Raw genomic sequence first — 19,735 nt, 5'->3', positions numbered from 1 at the left:
CATTGCAGGCAAGGGAACAGAGATGCCTTTCCTGGCTCCAGATCAGGAATTCAGGAATGATAGTGCTGAGGGCAGAAAGCTTCTGGAAAAGCTGGAAGCAAATTCGTGCCCCTGCCTGTATATGAGAGGGGCTTTCTGGTGTGTGAGATGGCACGAGGCAGGCAGAAGCTGCTTGCATAGCCCAGTCTGGGGGCTGCCAGGCCCAGTGTTAATTTGCCTGTGGAGCTCCAGAGCTGCTGTGGTAAATGTGTCACATTAGTGCGTGATGTGTTACACGGGGACATGGGGTTATGTTGCTCCCTGAGCCATACTTTCAAGATTATGTGTTCAGGTTGGAAGCAACTCTAAACCTGAGATCAGGGACTTTTCAATACCATTTGCCCTGGACTCTGCAATAGCATTTCTTCCAAATAAAGCCCACCTGGTTGCTAGAGCTCTGCAGAGCTGGTGGTGGCTCACATAGTTTCCATGTTTCCCAGCTCTTTATCTGTTTCATTTGCTTGGAGAGGTACCTCAAAGCCCTTGGTGTAGTTGTCAGCAGGGCATGGCATCCCCTGGCCTTGCCGAGGGAATATTTCCAGACCTTGGTCCCCCCACAAAGTACAATTCCTACCAGCTCAGCCTCCAGCATGTCTCTGTCAGTTTTAGGGGAAGGAATAGGGTGTGAACAGAGCTTCCACCTCTGCTGCAGCCTTCCCATGTGATACTTTTCTTTAGGGCTCTCTGTCCTGCTTTCTGAAATGTAAATCCTTCAACTTGTTCTGGCCCTATGTTACTGAGAGGGTGACAAAGAAGAGACAGTGTGAGGACTTTTAGATTTTAAAACTTGCAAGGTAACAGTGTGAGTCCCACTCTTCCTGGGCCCAGATGAGGTAGATGCTCTGCTATGATGGCAAAGTGTTCACAAACAGGCTCCTCTGGCTTTGTACCCAGCAGTGTTGGGCTGTTCCTGGTGTGCTGCAGTGGTCTGGTGAGGTTGGGCCCTGTAGCTGATGGTACATCTGGAATTACTGGGGTGAGCAAGTGTCCACGACAATCTGTGAACAGGCCCTTAGGACATAACAGGGCAGACCAAGAGCATCCTGCAGCCAAGGGTGAGCCCAACAGGGTCCCACTGACCCTGCTTTGTTGTGAGGGCACAGCCAGGAGTGACACACCCTCTCTGCACCCCAAAACCCCTACTGGTTTGGTTTATAAAGGCACATTGTTCTGGGCTTGGAACAGCATGGCTGGAATAAGCACTGTTGTACCATTGAGCTCTGTGAGGAGCAGGCTTCAAGGTAGCCCCCAGGGCTGGATGGGGTGGTCCAAGGTGAGGCCACATGATGGAGGCAGCAGCAATTTGTATGTCTGACTCTGTCTTCTCCCTTCCTTGCTCTATGCTGATGCTGTTGCTCTGTCAGGAAGATAGGACATATCCTCTTGGCAGTCCCTGTTGCCAGACCATAACCACATTTCCCATCTGGTTGGTGATGATGCAGAAAGTTCAAGGCTGTGTCCCTGTGTGTTGGCGGTGCAGGGAAATGGGCTCTGCAGTGTTGAGGTTCTGGGGACATGAGTGGCAGAGGCAGGGATGGAACTGCCTCTGTGGGACTCCATAGGCTTCTGTAACTCTTATGTTCCCTCCCTAGAAGTGCTCCAGGCCAGGTTGGATGAGGCTTTAAGCAACCTGATGTAGTGGCTGGCACCCCTATCCATAGCAGGTGATTTGGGACAAGATGATCTTTAAGGTTCCTTCAAACCCAAACCAGTCCAGGATTCTCTGAATCCTGATGGAACCCTGTTAGCCCCCTCGCAAGAGTGTTGGTGGCCTCTGCTGAGGAATGGAGGGAGTCATTAGCAGGAGATTGGGAGTGTAGGAAGGGATGGGTGTCTGGGGAGAAACTGTGAGCCAAAGTGAAAAATCCTCTAGTTAAGATTCCCCACACCTGCTGACAGCTCCCTGGCCATGGTGGAACATCAGACCTTGGCAGAACCTTAATGGTGTGAACTGAAAAATATCTCGGTATTGGAGGTAGATTTTGCTTTTCTTCCCCCCTTATGATTTTATATGTGTAAGCCTAGTGAAAAGGGGCAGCTGCAAGCTGCACAACTATCCAGCATAAAAGACCTTGGAGGGCTGCAGCTGGCTGTGGGTTCAGGCTGGAAACATGGAAGCAATTCCACTCTGCTCATGTTTGTGGGTGATTTCTGTGGTGCCTCAGCCAGGACCTCACTGAGGCCTGTGGTTATGAACTAAGGGTCTCCCAGAGAGTGATTAGGTGTCATTACCCTTGCTAGATGTGCAGTATGTATATAAACCAACCTAGCATCCTTCCACTTAACAAGGAGATGGGGAAGTCTGGTTTGAGACTGCTCTCCTCAATTGGAGCTGCTTTCTCTATCAAGGAGCCCTCAAGGAGTGTGGTAACACCACCACATACTCATTCCTGAGCCACATTCCTCCTACTGACCTGCACAGCCCCAAGAAGCTGGAGCAGCTCTCAGGGCCTCAGTGCTTTCCCCTCAGCCACTGTGCTCTTGCAGGGCCTGGCAGCTACACTGTGGGCACGATGTCAGAGCGCTTCGACTGCCACTACTGCCACGACCCGCTGCAGGGCAAGAAGTATGTGCAGAAGGAGGGGCGGCACTGCTGTGTCAAGTGCTTTGAGAAGTTCTGCGCCAACACCTGCACCGAGTGCAAGAAACCCATCAGGGCCGACTCCAAGGTCAGTGCTCAGCACCCCAGTGGGTGATGAGGAGAGGCAGATGCTGATGACCCTCCTGTTTGCTCTGGTCTGGCTCTGAGCTACTGTGAAAGAGCAGTTCTTTGGGAGTCCTCTGGCTGCCAGCCGTGTGCTCATCGGGCAAAGAGCAATGCTGGGGCATGCACAGGGATGCTCATGATGAGCTGCTTTGGCACAGGATCTCATTTCAGGGTCTAGATTCAGCCACATGAACTGCTGCAAATGCTGAATTGCCCTGGAGAGAGAACTGCAGGGAGCTGGCCTGCATAGGGCCTGCAAAATTCATCTTCTGGGCAAAGCACTGAGGTCTGATTTTTGTCCGTTTATCAGATGCTTATTGCTTCATGATGGAAATCAAGAGTTCTTTCTATAAATATATAGAGAGAGCAGTTGGATGGCAAGATGGTTCTGCTGGAGGTTTTTTTTTTTCCTTATGTTAATTTGTAATAGTGTCTCTGATGTTCAGACACCATAACACCAGGCAGGAAATGAAGAAACACAAACTGCAGGACCTGCAAATATCTGCAAGCCTGGTGGTTGAAACTGTTTCGATTTCCATGAAAACTGGAAATTGGCTTGTTGCTTATGTATAGAAATATATTACTGAAGTCATTAGCATATACCTTCTGGGCCAGAGAAATGTTTATGGCAATAATAATGTACACCTGAACTAGAGGGAACATAAGAACCTGAGAAGCCCACGCTTGCAGAACTTCAGATATCCAAACTGTTGGTTTGAAGCATCTTCTGCCCTCCTGAAAGTCCAAAGTGAATGTGATTGTTTCAGTGAGTTTGGTTAAATGTCCTTTCCTTAAGTGCTCGAAGAGAAGCTGTAGCCCTACCCACTGAATCAGAGAAACTTAGGAACAACAAATCCATCCTTTACTGCCCAGGCTGGTGAGACAGGAACTTAGCTTTAGGGCTGCTCAGGGGGAGAGAAAAGCTTCTCCCTCCGTCCCTCCCTCCCTCCCTTTCTGTTGATTCCAGGAGTTGCATTTCAAGAACCGCTACTGGCACGACAACTGCTTCCGTTGCTTCAAGTGCTACACATCTCTGGTCAACGAGCCCTTCATGCTGCGGGAGAACAAGGTTTGGTGCAGCAACTGCACTGCTGCTGAGGATGCACCCAGGTGTAAGGGCTGCTTCAAGCCCATTATTGCAGGTACTGTGCCAGTGACAGGTCTGAGGGCCACGTTCTGCTCTAGGGCATAACCAGGGTGATTTATCAGGCTGTGGAGGCTGCAGTTAGGTGTTTGGGCATCACAGTGGAAAGCTGGACCACCTCAGAATAGTAAATTTTGACTGTTGCTCTCACCAGTCCATTTTATTCAAGTGTTGAAAGGCTGCTTCGCAGTTAACCCTCATGTGGCTAATTAACCCTTATGTCAGTCTTAAACCATTTCTACCAAAAGCCTTGCTTGGTAAATCAAGGTCCTAAAAGGCTCAGGCAGCTGATCTGATAACTATTTTAAGAAAATCTAGCAGGCCTTGGCTAAAATCAGATACAGAAATCACCAGCTCATCCCTTGTCCGCATTCCAGTGGAATCTTGGGCATAGCTATAAACAGGTCTTGCCCACAGACGTTACACTGCACATGGGGAAGGGTTTGCCACAGGCCTGAAATCTCACAGGACAAGTTATTTCTATCTGTTGTAGGAGACCTAACTGTTGAGTACAAGAAGATGGTCTGGCACAAGGACTGCTTCACCTGCAGCCAGTGCAAGCAAGTGATTGGATCTGGGAGCTTCTTCCCCAAGGGTGATGAATTCTACTGTGTCTCCTGCCATGAGCACAAGTTTGTCAAGAGCTGCGCTAAGTGCAAGAACGTAAGTCCTTCCCCTCTGCAGAGGCAGCTGCCAGAACAACCCTCTGTGCCTTCTGGGAGCTGGGAGGGTGAGCCAGCAGGCAGACCATGCTGAAGCTGTACCAATGCTGATGTTCTTTTCCTGAGATACTGGTGGCAGCAGCTGGTGGAACGATGGAAGAGCTGATGGTTCCTGTGCATTACAGGATCTGGGCAGGGGTGGTTGGGTTAGCTGATGGCAACACTGCAGAAACCGTGATACCAGTCTTGCACTTGCCTTGGGGATAGTTTAAGTTCTGTAGTGGTACTGAATATTCAAGAAGTGAAACAGTAGCTGTTTTACAACTTCTGCAACTGATTAGTGTGGAATTTCAGTTACCGCAGGTAAAAGAAAGCATTATGAAAGTGCCAGGTGTGTGGGATTTCAGGTTAGAGGGACTCAAGCGCACTGTGCAGTTAAATTTTGATGCAAACTTTGGAAAGATCCTCTCCATGACAAAGCTTTCCTACCCTACACCCCATGCCTGTGTCACTTCTCTTCTCCCCTGCTGATTCTAAACCACACCTCTGCTCTTTCTCTCCCAGCCCATCACTTCTGGAGGCCTCACTTACCAGGAACAGCCTTGGCATTCTGAGTGTTTCATTTGCTCCAACTGCAAGAAGCAACTGGGTGGGAAGCGCTTCACAGCTGTGGAGGATCAGTTTTACTGTGTTGAGTGCTACAAGGAGTGTGTTGCCAAGAAGTGTGCTGGATGCAAGAATCCTATTACAGGTGTGTTGGGTTAAATGCACCTCAAGGGCAGTAGGTGCTGAAGGTCAGGACAGTGATCCCCCAAAGACAGGGAGCCCAGGGATGGGTAACATCAGAAGCAGGTCTGGTAACCCAAGCTGTGATGGTTTCAGGATGAAACCAGGTGGAAACACTAATTCATGTAGTGATTTCACATTTGCTAAATTTTGTTTCCTAAAATTAGTGCAGTGGTCTGAGTGCCCATTAGAATTATTTACTCTTTTTCTGCTGTGAGATAGGATTAGGAGAAAAGTAAAGCAGGCTCAAACCTTAAAATGGTATAAAGATAGATTTATTAACAAAACTACAAGAGAGAGAAAAAAAAATTAGTAAGAATCAGAGTAAAACCTTCAAAACACTCCTCCTCCCCCTACAATTGTTTACTTTCCCACTAACAATATAAAGAGACAAAACCTGGGATTTTTAGTTAGTGTCACCACTTTAAAATAGTCTTTTATTAGTTCTTAGGGAGAGAAGTCTCTCTTAGAAATCTCATGGAGACATTGCCACAAAGAAACAGTTCTTTGGTGGCTCCCATGTCACGAATCCACAGCTGCCCGAAAACTCTGCAAGCCATGAAGTCCCTCCCATTGGCAGTTTTTCCCACAACTGCATATGGGCTATGGACACTTATGCTTACTCATGGGGCATCATTTTTAAAGATGAACGGCTCCAAAAGCAAATTATTTTTTCATCTTAAGGAACAGAGGTCTTTTCTCTTTCTAGGGGCAGATCCTCATCTTCATCTCATCTCTCTCTCTGTTTAAGCTTCTCATGAGACCATAACTACTTCAATATTTACTTAGTCCATCACAAATGCCTTTGCTTATCTCTACAATTTAAATACTCTCATTTCCCTGATGCATATTTTTCCATGGTTTAAAGGGATATTTAAGTCCAATCTCCATGGCCTCACAAGAGAAGTCTAGCCCAAACTAGGCAACTCCTCCATCCTCCTTCCAACCTAGGACTTTTACTCTCTCTTCACTGACTTCCGTCTCATGCCGTGTCTCTCCACGTTTCACTCTAGCTGTTCTCTCACTCAGAGAGAGGATTTAAGGTTTGGCAAGTTTCAACTGTCAAGGGAAGAGATAACACTCTCCTAGGTCTATAGAGGGCATGATTGTTCTTCCCCGGGAGATGGCTGAAGGTGGCAGACTCAGGCCGTGCCAGGGCTGGAGCCAGGATTTATCCCGTGACTGGGCTTTCCCTCTCCCCTTCTTCTGCCTGGCAGCTGCTGGAGGGGGTTCAGAACAGGCCGTGATGGAAGTACGGCGTAGCAGCAGATGTTAGCAGCCACTTGGGCCCGGGCTCGGCCGGGACAGGGCATACTGTCTTCCCCTCCCTCTGCCCAGGAGTCATTGGGGCCACCCCGGCCGAGACAGCTGCAGTGGCTGGGCCCGGCTGCCCGCCAGGCCCTGGGTGCCACACAGCAGAGCAGGGCCTGCCCTGTTACCTGTTCTGGGGCTGGGAGAAAAAGGAGTTTTCCCGGAATTCCTCTGATTTTTAACCTGTGTAACTCAGAGGCGTATCTAACTCTCTAATTGGTTAATCAAGCTGTCAACTTCAAAGCCAGTCACTAATTAGTTTTTGTTATAACTTTCTTAGAAAAAATCACTTCCATACTAAACCAGCACACAAGCCCAATCTCAGCATTTTACATGTGATCTGACTCTGAGCCACGTGCTTGTGCTGGATGGATGGCTGAGCTAGTAATTGAGCTCTTCAGCCTCTGCATGTCTCAAATTTACCTTCTTCAAAACTCCCCCAACCAGAACTGTCCCCACCCATATCTTAGTTTAGGACCCTTAAGTCTAAAATGAGTGGTGTTTTATTGTTCCAAAGGGACATTTGTACCCCTTCTGATGTATTTTACACTTAAAACTTGCTGGATTACAGAGCTCAGCCCTGAAATGCGGGCACTGTCCTGCCAGTCCCATGAGGCTCACATTCCATCCTGCATTTTAGAGCATGAAGTGTTAGAGCCCAAAAGTGTTTAGCCCAACCTGTCCTTGCAACACATTTCTCCTTGACTGTTGGCTGGAGAAGGAGCCAAAGGAAAAAGTTTATTGCAGAGACAAGCCATGTGAGCCTTATGTTTGTTTTTTCTTCAAGAAACATCAAAAGATGCAACAAAACCTTGCCACTGGTGTTTCAGGCACCCCCTGTGGCCTGCAAGCCTGGGGAAGCACTGGGGCAGCAGGAAAAGGCTGTGCTGTTTGGTGGGATAACCCAGCCAAGGCAAAGCTACTATCGCTGTCCTATAATTGTGTTCTCCCCTAGCAGGATTTGGAAGAGGAACCAGTGTGGTTAACTATGAAGATGAATCCTGGCATGATTACTGTTTCAAATGCACAAAGTGTGCCCGTGGTCTGGCCAACAAGCGCTTTGTTTGCTATAATGGAAAAATTTATTGTGCTGAGTGTCCCAAACGACTGTAAATGAGCAGATATAAGAAGGATTTTAAAGCCCCGCTTTCCCAAACAGTCCTGGTAAAAGAGCAGGGTTTTGCATGCTGAGAATTTTAACTTTTTCCATTTTAGTGTAAGAACTAAATTAGCTGCAATATACTGGGTTTGACTTTTGAAGCTCCTGCATTACAAAAGCATGTAGCCTTGCAAAAATCTAACCTTGTTTCCAAGTAACTCCTAGTATAAAGGCTTGAAATGCTGTTAGATTTAGAGATCCACACACTACATCATCTGTGTGTGGCTTAAACCAAAACAAATCTAGTTTTAAACTAATCTGGTATATGATTATGCTTGGCACTTAACTGAAGTGGGTTTGACAAGGCATGCACCTCTGACACAGAGATGCAAAGATTGCACCTGGGATCAGAGGGATCCATTATTATGCTTCTACAAGTACAGATACACAACAAACACCACAACATTAATAAGTATTAAATAGCTTAGCTTACTCTACAACACCACATTGCAGCACATGTATGGAATGGCTCCATCATATAGATAACAATGTTTTGGCAGTGACATTTAGCTTAGTTAAGTTTCCATAAACTTGTTTTAGTCTTGATTTCCACATGGTTTGCCTGCAAGTTTTCCTCATCAGCTTTTTTTATATCATTGTTTAAACAAGGCTGTCTATGTATAATTATTAATCCATTAACAAGTAGTAAATCTTTCACCTACAAAATGCACATGTATTTACAAGTGCCTTAAAAATAGCTCAGACAAGGCTAGTTCTCCTATCATGTCAGTGTATGTTTAATGACTGAATAAAAGTGAGACTAGTGCCTGCTTGGAATCTATAGCCTGGAATTCTTTTTTTTTTTTCATTTTGCCATCTTACATGATTGATGTGTCTTAGGGCTGAGCTACTGAAACCAAGTCTACTACATTAATACTGGCAAAGTAAGAGTCAGCTGTGCTGTCATTGCACCCTTAAATATCTGAGGACTAAAGCAACAATTTCCATAAACTAATTAATTTTTAGAATATATAACTGACACTGGACCATCTGCCAGAAACAGCCTGTGTGAAAAAGCCCTTTGGAGACCATATGTACAGCCACTGTTCATGCACAGATCTACCACACTTCAGCAATCTGAATGCTGGTTTAAGGAGATTTTTTTTCCAACAGTAGTGAAATGGTTTATCAATTGGATCTGCTCCAGCCATTCCCTTTCAACTACTGATAAACAAACTCTTGCAAGAAAATTAAAAGGCAGCATCTTGCTGGTCACTGCTCCACTGCTGGACTCATCCTCACAAGACAGATGCTGCTGCTGCAGGGGAAAGGCAAAGGCTGGCAGGGAAAAGCATGTTAAAGAATTCCTCAGTTCAGAACACACCATCAGCATGGACAAACAGAGCAAGAGCTGAAGGTGTTAGTGCAAAACCCCTCTCAACCACACAGATGCAACTGCCAGAGGCTGCTAGTTTGGGAATTTGCAGCTGGAGCAGTTAGAGCAGCACCAGAGTGCATCCCAAGTCAGGTCAGCATTGCAAGGGGTGGAGGGGCCTAGTAAGGTCACATTTAACATTACAGAAATAAAGCATTGTTCAACTGCAAAGTTTATTTAACTGTGTGCACGTATTTACACAGGGCTGGATCAGACTATCCAACAAATCTCAGCGCAGAAAAAAATATCAGCATCTTTGTTAGAATGATTGTCTCTGCCAGAACAAACAGCTATCATAGAAAAATAGTTTTCCTTTTACCTAAGGCACTGCTCTAAAGTCTAAAACAGTTCTACAGTATTTCTGAACAGCAAGAGGGAGAAGGCTGACGGCTCCTGTTGCTACTGAGGTGTCGAGGAAAAAACAGGTGTAGTTCCTTCAAACCCAATGCAAACACAGCTGCTGCTTAGATGCATCACTGGAATTGAGGGATCAGCCAATGGGTTGTAGCAGATTTTGAGACAGCTACTCTTTAAAGCAATCACCTATCCAGTCTATCTGTTACAAGAGACATCAGAACAAGGCTGCATTATTACTTTTAGTAGCAATTTTCAGAAGATTCTTCATTAACCTCTTCATGCTGAAAAAAGCAGGCAAGTTCAGGTTAAATAGATTATTTAATGTAGGCTTTAGGGGAAGGGAAATATATATGCAGCTTGCAGCCACTGTTATAGAGCTGGAACTGGAACACTTATAATAATTAACACAAACAAAGCATAACTTCAGTGGTCTAATACTGTTACGTACACAATAAAATAATACTTCTCTAAGTGTAGATAAATAATTAATTCAAAAGGAAATAATTTTTAAAAGCCTGACACCTTAAACTGCACTGACAGACAAATCTAGGGACTCAACATTTTTGTAATATTTTAGAGCACATGCTGAAAAATGCTTTGATGTTTGCCAATAGATTAAAACATATTAGTGATGGTACAACACTTGCATTTTGAAACTGCCAATATTTTCACATAAGATAATAAGGAATTCTTCTCCATTCAAAATTGAAGATACTCAATTTTGCATTTTTAAATAGCACATGAACCAACAAGCAACAACATTTTTCTAGACATTAAAATGGGAGTTCAGCTTTAACATACACTGAGTCTTATTTCATCAAGATTATTTTAGAAATATGCAAAGTCTGCAGCTAAGTGGGAAGCCTCCAGTGGCATATTCTACATGATACTGATATGAAAAAAAAAAGACTCAATCAGGTTACTGTAAAGTCTGTAAAGGGGAAACAAGGAATATTTGAACTAGGAAACCTTATCTAACAATTAGCTGAATGAACGAAAAAAGAACATTAGCACAACAGTTTCCCTGAAATGTTTCAAGGTGCAAATTAGAAGTTTGTCATCCCTCCCCTGGTGTTTTTTTTGCAAACTTGAAGATGGATAAAGGTAAACAAGCAGCTTTTCAAAACAAGGCCTTCGGTACTTGAGAAAACACTGGATTACTGAAGTGCAATCAGATTATTTCCAATTCTCTAGTGTTCACAGTTATGTCCAAAGAGCAAAGAGAAGAAAACATTTAACCATCATACCTGTGTGTATGTCATATGCATCCATCATCACTGTCAGTCTACATCCAGGAGTGATCACAGAACCACTTGGTCACTTACAGTCCAAAACCAGCACAGTAGGTTTTCCTTCTTTTTACAAGAATATTAGTTTTCAAAGTTATGTACAGAATTCTTAAACTGTATGTCTAAAACTTTTCAAGTTCAAAATTAAAAGGCCACACTTCCTTCACTAAAAAGTTAATGAGTCTGATCACAACAAAAAGTGATCAGCAGACCCACAATAAATTCGTCTATTCCCATGGCTCAGTCTGTTGTGGCCTCAAGGGAAGCCTCCATCAGGGTGTGCCTATGGAACTAAAATTCACAAGATGCAGAGTGACAGAGGAGACTTGGGAAACAGTTCAGTCTAGAAAAGTGCTACACTTTAATCAAAGAAAGTGCTACACATCACTGGAAGGAAATGTGGATAGCAAGGCTTGTTTATCCACTAGCATTCACTTCAACTGATCACACAGTCATTTATCTCATGGAAAGAGATCTCCTGTGAAAACAGCCCTTTGGGGTTTGGCTCCAACACCAGAGAAGTCCAGTCTTACATAAACTGGCTTCCTGAAGCTTCTCTGACACACTATGCACTGTATTGCATCAGGGCTTGGCTTCTCAAGTACATGTGACTTGAGATGCAGCTCTGCCTCATTCAGAAAATTCAGAATATTTTATGTGTGTACAGCTTTATTACTCCTCCCAAAATGTCACACAACCATCTGTGGAATTTCAGGTTGGTGTTACTTGCCTCAGTGAAGTGAAAGCCTGTTCTACAGTAAGTAGAGAGGACAGCTAATACACTGCTAAGAGCATGAAGAGACCTTCTAAAACCAAGCAAGTCAGCATCAAAAACAGGACATACCTAGGAGTGGAAAGGTCTGGTGTGTAGAGTTACATCAGACACCTTTTAAACCATTTTGTATCTTCAACAGTAACATGTGCCATATCTTAGAAAAACCTTAAACTACAAAGTATGAACTTCAATGCTGTTTGGAACTTCACAAGGGCTCAGCTGTGTCTTTGGAAGAGCCTTAATGTTTGGCCTTAGCAAGTCCCTAAAAAGGCATCAGTTGGTGACTCTTTTTGACAGAATTCAAGTTAAAAGCACTAAAGAAAGAGCCTTCCCTCCTAGTCTACACATTGGAAAAAGTGCCTTGAAAATAAGAAGCTGTAGTTAAGGCAAGGAGAGCAAAATGCAAGGAAGTGAATTCCCTAGCCAGGGGAAGAGACAGACAGGGAAGTCAGTTTGGATTACCTGATGAAGCATCTATAGGTTTGGTCAATGAATTCACTGCACCATCTTCCTCAAAAGCCAATTTGGGACTAGAAGGTATTGTAGCAGCATCATTCAAGTTTTGATTACAGTTACCAGCAGAGATGCTGTCCGAGCTCAGTTTGGTTGACTTGGAATGTACTCCAACGTCAATGAACTCTTCAAAAGTCCATGAACCAGATTTTCCATTAAGATTCTGAATAAATCCAATTGTATGATCAGCTTCATGAACACCCAACTTCCCCGAGTCATTGATAACCATTTCTTTTGCAGGATGGCTACAAAAAAAAGAGAATGAGTACTTGTATTGCAGTTTCCACATGTTTAATCTTTACACTGATTCCAGGACAGACAATTTAACAGTCTGCATACTCTGCAAAGCATTGAATATCCCACAGGGCATTCCCAGACAAGCTCCAGCTGCCACACAGGATCTCCCCTCCAAGAGCCAGTGGGGAAGAACAACTCAGCAATACATACCCACTTTTTACTATACTAACAGCTCTCAGGTAAGGTTTCTGGCTCTAGAAATTTGATATAAGAAAGTAACAAGTTTAAAGCCTTGATCATTAAGTCTTGATTTTTGTAGGGTGCATTTTCCCTTTTTTTTCTCCAGCTAAGACTTTTTGAACACAAAACTAAGTCTCAGAAGACCAGCAATATTTAAAACAGATTCAAGAGCTAAAGCCAAATTATGGATCAATTTTCATTCATTCTTAGGACAATTGTGGAAATGTCTTTATATTCCATCACTAGAGGAATGACATTAATTTATCATCACTTTAAAAAAGTGTTCACAATGTCATTTCTAAATCATTAGCATTTAGATGAGTAAATGGAACAAGCATCAGAGGACAAATTTTCCAGTAGTAGATGAAAATGCCTTATGTTCAAAAAAATTAAATTTGAAATAGTAAAAAACCCAAATTCCTTACTAAGGGAGGCTTCTGCATTGTATCTGGTGTTTCAGCACAACTGAAAGCATTCTAGAGCTTTCTGTAGGTTATTCTTCCTTTCCAGTGTTATCTTCCTCCCTCTTGTTTAATGTTTTGTTAATGAGAAGAACTGCAAGGCATTTGAATGGAAAAGGTTTTAAGCCAATGTCAGTTTTTATAATCAACACTGCCATGTTACTTGCTGTGTGTTTCACTCCTCAGCAAGGGCAGCACTGTTAACATGGTGCCATCTAAAGAAACAATTATCCTGAGCTAACTGCTCTGTGTGAGGCTGTGAGCTGACAGCACATACCACATGGCTGGAGAAAGGCACCCAGACACCACAAAGCCAGCAGGGTGCTGCAGGACAGCACTGCATTTAATTTAAACATAGACAAGAGCTTTCTTTTGAGAGCTAAGTGCTCCCAGAGCACAGCAGACTCACCTGGAATCATTTAGTTCAGTAACAGACAGAGACCCCTCGTCAGTTTTCAAGTCACTTCCATTCATGAACACTTCACTGGCCTTCAACTCTGACTCATCTTGTGCCTCAGATTCTGCAGAGATCATGCTTTGTGCAGTCTTTAAACAATCCTCTGCCTCCCCCTTGACTTCCTGCAGCAAGTCAACACCATTTAGCTTTCCTGAACGTTGGGGGGGGAGAAAAAATTAAATACAAGGGAAAAAAGAACTTGAGTAGCAGAATCGCTATTCTAAATGAATAAAAGACAAGTGCCAAAATAATCTTTCCTAGCCAAAACCCGAGGCACTTGGCTTCAATAGATTCATTTGTCTATAGACAAGCTGCCTATACCAACATGAAATTTGTTTTTCATCTTTAAAAATCCACTTATAAAATGAAAGCATGCTGCCTGCATTTCACTCTCAAATCTTTTTGACCGATTCTCTGTTCAAGAAGGGAGTCCCCCTGGCATCTCTGGGACTGGTGTCTCAGACCATCCCAGTGCTGTTAGGACTGACCTTTTCAAGAGAGCTTTAACATCACTGAGATCACTGCCACCCAGGCCTGACTCACTCAGCTTCCTTACCTGGTTGATCAGTCTTCTCAAGACCCAACTCTTCCTCCTCTTCAATATCCTCTCCCTCCATCACTTCCGAGGCAGACTTCCCTTCATTCTGCAACTGAATTGTCACAGTGTTACTTGGAACAACTCCATGTCCTCTACAGTTTCACAAATTCAGTCACAGCTCCCACACAAAGACCATCCTGTGGTCAGAAATGAGGCCACATGAGTTCAAAGGCTCACAGACAACCAGGTCACCCAGCAACACATGCTCTACTGAGCCAGAGCCTGTGGGACCCACTTCCACCTCCTACCTATTAATTCCTGAGTTTCTTTTCCCCTCATTTCTCCAAGGTGTGTGCTAAATTTTTATTGATTTTCAGCTATTGGAAGACTTGAATATTTGAATGTTTAAAGAAGAACAACTATTCCTCAATATGCACAAATTTTCATAAAGCTTAGGTCCCTGCATTAACAAAAATACATCCAGTTTACTGTAGCAATAGCAATCCAAAGAGAATCCAACACTTGCTTTAAGCAAACAGATGATGCCAGATATCTAAGTTTTCTGGGAAAAAACAGTCCTGGCAGAATGCACACAGTTAAAAAAAAATCCATTACTAACCAGTGTTTGGTTAAAACAGTGATTTAAAAACCAATCTGGAAGTGATAACACCAGATAACATTGTGTCTACAGACCTTGAAAAAAATGTAACAAAAACACTTCCCACAGCAAGCAAAGCAGAAGAATGTGTGCAATGGCAAGCTACTGGAAATTATTCTGGTGCACCACAACTTTCCACTTCCTATGGAAGCCATTTTGTGTAAGGATGACAGAGGAAGACAGGATACAAGGCAAAAAGTCCTATTCTGTCATTATAGAGATCCAAACAAAACAGTACCTTGGATTCATTTTGATCCGATTTTCGTGTTCTTTTCATTATTTCTTCGATTCTCTGTTAAAACATGAGAACATTTACAATGACATACAGAGCTTTATATTTCACCATTCTGGTTAAAATTCATCAATCATAATATACTTCCATTTTCATGAGTGTACTATTTTTATCACTGTTTTTAAATTTCACAAACCAGAGTTGGCAATCTTCAAAAATACACACTTCTATTTAATTGCATCTGAGACCATTTGCCTGTTCATTTTAGGCTGAGAATTCAAAACAAGCTACCTTTTTTCTTTCAAGCCTTTCCTGCATATTTTGCTGCATAATTCTCTCTCTTTCCAGTCGCTGTCTTTCAGCCTCTTCTTGAGCTTTTGCTTCAGCTTCTTCTCTCTGAAAATAAAACAAAAAGAAGAGAGCACCCAGTGCATAACTCATTCCCAACAGTAAAAAGCAAAGCAGTTAGAGAATCTGGTTCAACACAGACGGGAACATCAATCACTATTTAATATGACCACACATTACAACTAAATGTCAATTACCCAGTTACTGACATGAAATATATATTACTATGACATTCAGAAACTGAAACCAACTATATTGAGGTGACGCAAATGTTCTGAATGTTGCTGAGCTACTGAATGTTGTTTTTCAGACTATGCTTTGGGATGAACATTTGGCTAACAAGGCCAATCTATAAAGTAAAAAGACAGCAATTAAATTCTAAATGTGTCAAGGTTAACTTAAAAATCTTGGCAGTCAGGTATTGCTACCAAGACACTTGGTGCTGAACATCTTCTATTCCTTCTACACTGAAGAATCTTTTCCAGTATAACTGGAAAGAAGATAGAAACATAGTCGACACTCTGAGTAACTGTTGTTAACAGACATTTAAAGAAATATACAGACACATGGCAAAGCCATTCATAAGATATAACTCTTTGAACACAAATTATTTCAATGTAAAACTGCTTTAGTTTTCAGAATTAATCTAATTTAAGGAAAGCCTGCTTTCTGCAGAACTGCTCCCTTCATTTTAAAGGATGCCTTTGCTGCCTTTGTAAGAGTACATGGATACTTGCAGTGGAAGACTATTCAGCAACAGGAAAAGCAGACTTGGAAACACTACCAATCTTTCTTTGAGAGGAATCAGAGGAAACCAGATTACTTTCCGGACAGATCATTTCCTTTTAACTCCACTGGTAAAGTGGGCTCAGTACAAATATTTTACATATGCAAAAGAGCATCCCTGATGGCTAAAAAAAAAATCCAAAATAGCTGCTTCTTCCCACGCTTGAATTTATTAAATGCTAGTAAAAAAAAAATTTAAAACACAGAGACCAGGGCAATAAAAGGACCTACAGACAGCCTCAAATCCATTTCAGACAGGATGAACTCAGCCTCACATCATGCCTGACAGAGATTTGTCAAAACCATTCTGTGAAAGAAAAATCAAAGATAACCCTCTTGAAACCACAGCAGCAGCTTCTTCCAGGAACACAGTTGGAGCCACAGACCTGCTGTTGAAGCTCTGTGAGTTTTTCCTGTTCTTCCTGTTCCCGGCAGATCCTCTTCTCTTCAGCTTGTCTTTGCTGTTCTTCATAGGCCAGTCTCTTCTCTTCCTCCTGCTTCTGGAGGTCCTTCTCACGTCGTGCTTTTTCCTCAGTTGCTCTCCTGGCCATTTCTTCTTCTCTGATTCTAGAGTTTCCAAGGTACAGATTACTGGATATTGATTTCTTTAAAAGTGTGCATGCACAAGAGACAGAGTAGGAAAGCAAGAAAGTTCTAGGCAGTCCAGTCAAAAAATAACTGCATAAAGACACTTTCTGGTGTGGATTCACAAATGCCACCATCCAGACTTGTCAAAGGAAAAATCAGAATAACTTGAAAGAAATTATCTGAGTAAATGCTCTTTGCTGATTAAGTCAAGGCAGGTTATTACAATACTGGAATGTTTGACTGAGAACTGGATTAAGCAATGACCATTTAATAAAAACCATCTGCAACCATGGCATGAATGAAGCTTATAATCACTGTCAAACATAAATTTAGTGGGATTTCCTAAAAGACTGTTTCTTCTATAGCCTGAATTCAGAGATACACTGAAGGTGCACATTGCCAGCTCTTGCAGACATTAGAAAGCAGATCTGATGATATATTTGCGATAAAACACCTAGAGCAGATCATATGCAAGTTTCTGACAGCTTCATATCCACAACTGGGAAACAGACAAAATCTAATGTTCCACCGTGTTCATAGAAGCAGACAGGTGACCCCTGATCTGGAATAAAGTTAGTCAGCACTAACTTAGTCATTTATTTTTAACAACTTCTATGCAGTGAACCAAATGCACACTGATTTAACACTTTGAATTACTTGCCTGCAACATTCCTGATCGATATTTCATATCACTAAAGTGAGATTTAATGTACCATCAAACCACTGCCTAAACTGATCAAAGGAAAGTTTAATACAGAGAGGTCAACTCTTTTAAACCAAATACAAACAAACCAAACACAAGTGGTGCAAAAAGCACATTCTAGTTTTGAAACAAAAGCCCCACTGGTGTCTGGAAGAAAAAAAGCAGCAGTGATTTCACAGGGACTGTGCATTACATATATACTGAGATATATAAACTGATGTTACACACAGCAACCTGCCCCAAGTTGGTGCCAGTGCCTCTCAGCTTCAGGAACTGTATTAACATTTGCAGGAAGTTAAATTAAAACTCAGAAAACATATACAACTGGAGTGTCCCTTTCAACCACACCCCACCACTGAAAGTATCCCTTCCTTCCCCTCAATTGTTACCTTTCTTCTTGTTGTCTCTGAATTCTTTCTTGGTCTTCATGCTCTCTTTGCTCCCGTGCCAGACGTCGCTTCTCTGTCAAGATTTTAGCAGCTTCTTCAGCTGTGGTGGTCCCTGCTACTGTTTTGCTACCTGATTCTGCAAAGGTTGAAAGAATCTGCTGTTAAAAAGCTCCAGGAACTTAAAATTAAGAACGATGTTATTGCTGTGAGATGAGATCTTATGGCAAACTGATTCACTATTTTTTCAATCAGCACTCATCACACAGTGATTGCACCCTTATCTGTAACAGGCCCGCAAGAGCCAAAGGGGAGCCCTGAAGATGCAGAGCCACAAATATCTCAGTGACAGTGAAATAGTACCAGCTCACTTCAAGACTGATCTAGCCATATTCCAGATGATACACTTAAAGATACTCTCCAATTATCACAGCATTTTAAAACATGTCTCTGACAAGACACCCTTATTTCTGTAATGCTTGAACACTGAGAAGAAAACTGGGAAAAAAAATGCTTTAGGAAATATCTTTCACTTCCTTCTAATAAAACTGAATGCACAGGACCCTAAAGAAAAAATTATCATTCTTTTATTTTTCTTGCTTCATAACATTAACATTCATGCCTTTGTATTTATAGAGTATCTTAGAGTGCAAATAACCATCATTTTATCTGGCCCTGAAGGTATATGCTAATGACTTCAGTAATATCATATTTCTATACATTAGCAACAAATCAATTTCCAATTTATGTGGAGATCAAAACAGTTCCAACCACCAGCTGAGTAGATCTTTGCAGGTGCTGCTGTTTATGTTTCTTCATGACCTGCCTGGTGTTCTGGTGTCTGAACATCAGAGGCACTATTACAAATTAACATCAGGAAAAAAGTCAAAGCAGAACCATCTTGCCATCCAGCTGCTCTCAATATATATATTGGAAGAACTCTGATTTCTATCAGTTATTCCCATTCCCTAGAAATATTTCTGTTTGAATGTGATTTAAGAACTCATCATCTGAATATTCAGAGAATCAGCTCTTGATATCAGTAGAGCAGTAGCATCTTAATGTTGGTGAGGACCTGCCTTTCTCCTGAACATTTCACAAATCAGCACATACATGTTTGCTTAACATTTATACAGCCTTGAAGTCAAGGTAATTTTAATGAACTATGACATCAGGATTTGACCACTTGTTTTACTTCTGACCAGAAGACAAATCATTCAAAACACGTCATCATTAGGAACTTTAATACCTGAAAAGCTGCTTAGGCCCCATGGACACATAATCACTACCTGCAGCTGTAGGGTAGAATTACACACAGCAAACTCTCAGCAGCTGAATCACGGCTGTCTTTTGTGCATAAAAATTCTTCCTGCAGTCCTAGGAAAAGCATTTCAGCACTGATGTAGTGCAGGCATAGAGAGTGTTCTAACATTTAGATTTATCCAAAGCTGAGAAAACACCACCTCCCCAGATAACACATTGCTTCTTGTAGGAGAATGGCTAGCTGCGAGAGGTCACGTAAACAATCTGCAGCTGGATAGCAACAGGATGCTGGTCAGCCCTTATCTTTATAGTCAGGGGCACAGTGTCTGTGGGTGTAACTTCTGGACAACATCAAATGTGCAGCAGAAGCCATAGGAATGCAGAGGTGGGGGTTAGTTCGTGCTTTTTCATATAACCAATAGTAAGCTTGCTTTTAGTACTATGCATAAGCTTATTAAGTGTGCTATAAATTGTGTAAACTCTTCTAAATAAACTGAGTCTTGCTGATCAGTCGTATCAATTGTGGCATTTCTCTCGCCGACCGCGACATAATGTGACCGTGACCCTGATGTGATAAAAATGAACGGACCACGGCTGGTCAGCGGATGGGGGACAGATCCCTTAGCAGCAGGGACGGCGAAAAGCATCAAGGTGCTGCGCCCCAGACGACCTCAGTGGAGGGTCCGGCCGTAAAGTGCTGCCGAAGGCCTTGCAAGGCTGC

At 42.7% G+C, this 19,735-nt stretch overlaps 2 protein-coding genes across 4 annotated transcripts in view; one reads left to right on the top strand and one right to left on the bottom strand.

Moving 5' to 3' along the window:
- LOC136373289 (four and a half LIM domains protein 1-like) overlaps positions 1-8,585 on the top strand; it is a 45,694-nt gene extending 37,109 nt beyond the window's left edge. For 2 of the 3 annotated variants that reach the window (XM_066338192.1, XM_066338190.1), the window contains exons 2-6: positions 2,527-2,708; positions 3,714-3,888; positions 4,384-4,553; positions 5,117-5,303; positions 7,605-8,585. In XM_066338192.1, coding sequence (XP_066194289.1) covers positions 2,553-2,708; positions 3,714-3,888; positions 4,384-4,553; positions 5,117-5,303; positions 7,605-7,762 — 846 coding nt within the window. In that variant the 5' untranslated portion in view covers positions 2,527-2,552 and the 3' untranslated portion in view covers positions 7,763-8,585. The remainder of the gene's footprint in view (positions 1-2,526; positions 2,709-3,713; positions 3,889-4,383; positions 4,554-5,116; positions 5,304-7,604) is intronic. The other variant, XM_066338191.1, reaches the window with a different exon arrangement.
- A 754-nt stretch (positions 8,586-9,339) lies between these two features.
- The window catches only part of LOC136373451 (ensconsin-like), a 66,928-nt gene continuing 56,532 nt past the window's right edge, over positions 9,340-19,735 (bottom strand). Inside the window, exons 13-19 of the mRNA XM_066338344.1 lie at positions 17,755-17,890; positions 16,461-16,641; positions 15,232-15,336; positions 14,947-15,000; positions 14,069-14,162; positions 13,465-13,663; positions 9,340-12,362 (exon numbers count right to left, since the gene is read on the bottom strand). Of these exons, the coding sequence (XP_066194441.1) occupies positions 12,053-12,362; positions 13,465-13,663; positions 14,069-14,162; positions 14,947-15,000; positions 15,232-15,336; positions 16,461-16,641; positions 17,755-17,890 (1,079 nt within the window). The 3' untranslated portion in view covers positions 9,340-12,052. The remainder of the gene's footprint in view (positions 12,363-13,464; positions 13,664-14,068; positions 14,163-14,946; positions 15,001-15,231; positions 15,337-16,460; positions 16,642-17,754; positions 17,891-19,735) is intronic.

The sequence above is a fragment of the Sylvia atricapilla genome, chromosome W (genome assembly GCF_009819655.1).
Source record: "Sylvia atricapilla isolate bSylAtr1 chromosome W, bSylAtr1.pri, whole genome shotgun sequence".
In the NCBI taxonomy this organism is placed as follows: domain Eukaryota; kingdom Metazoa; phylum Chordata; class Aves; order Passeriformes; family Sylviidae; genus Sylvia; species Sylvia atricapilla.
Note: the sequence above shows the minus strand (reverse complement) of the source record. Positions and strands in the feature narration are given on the sequence as shown.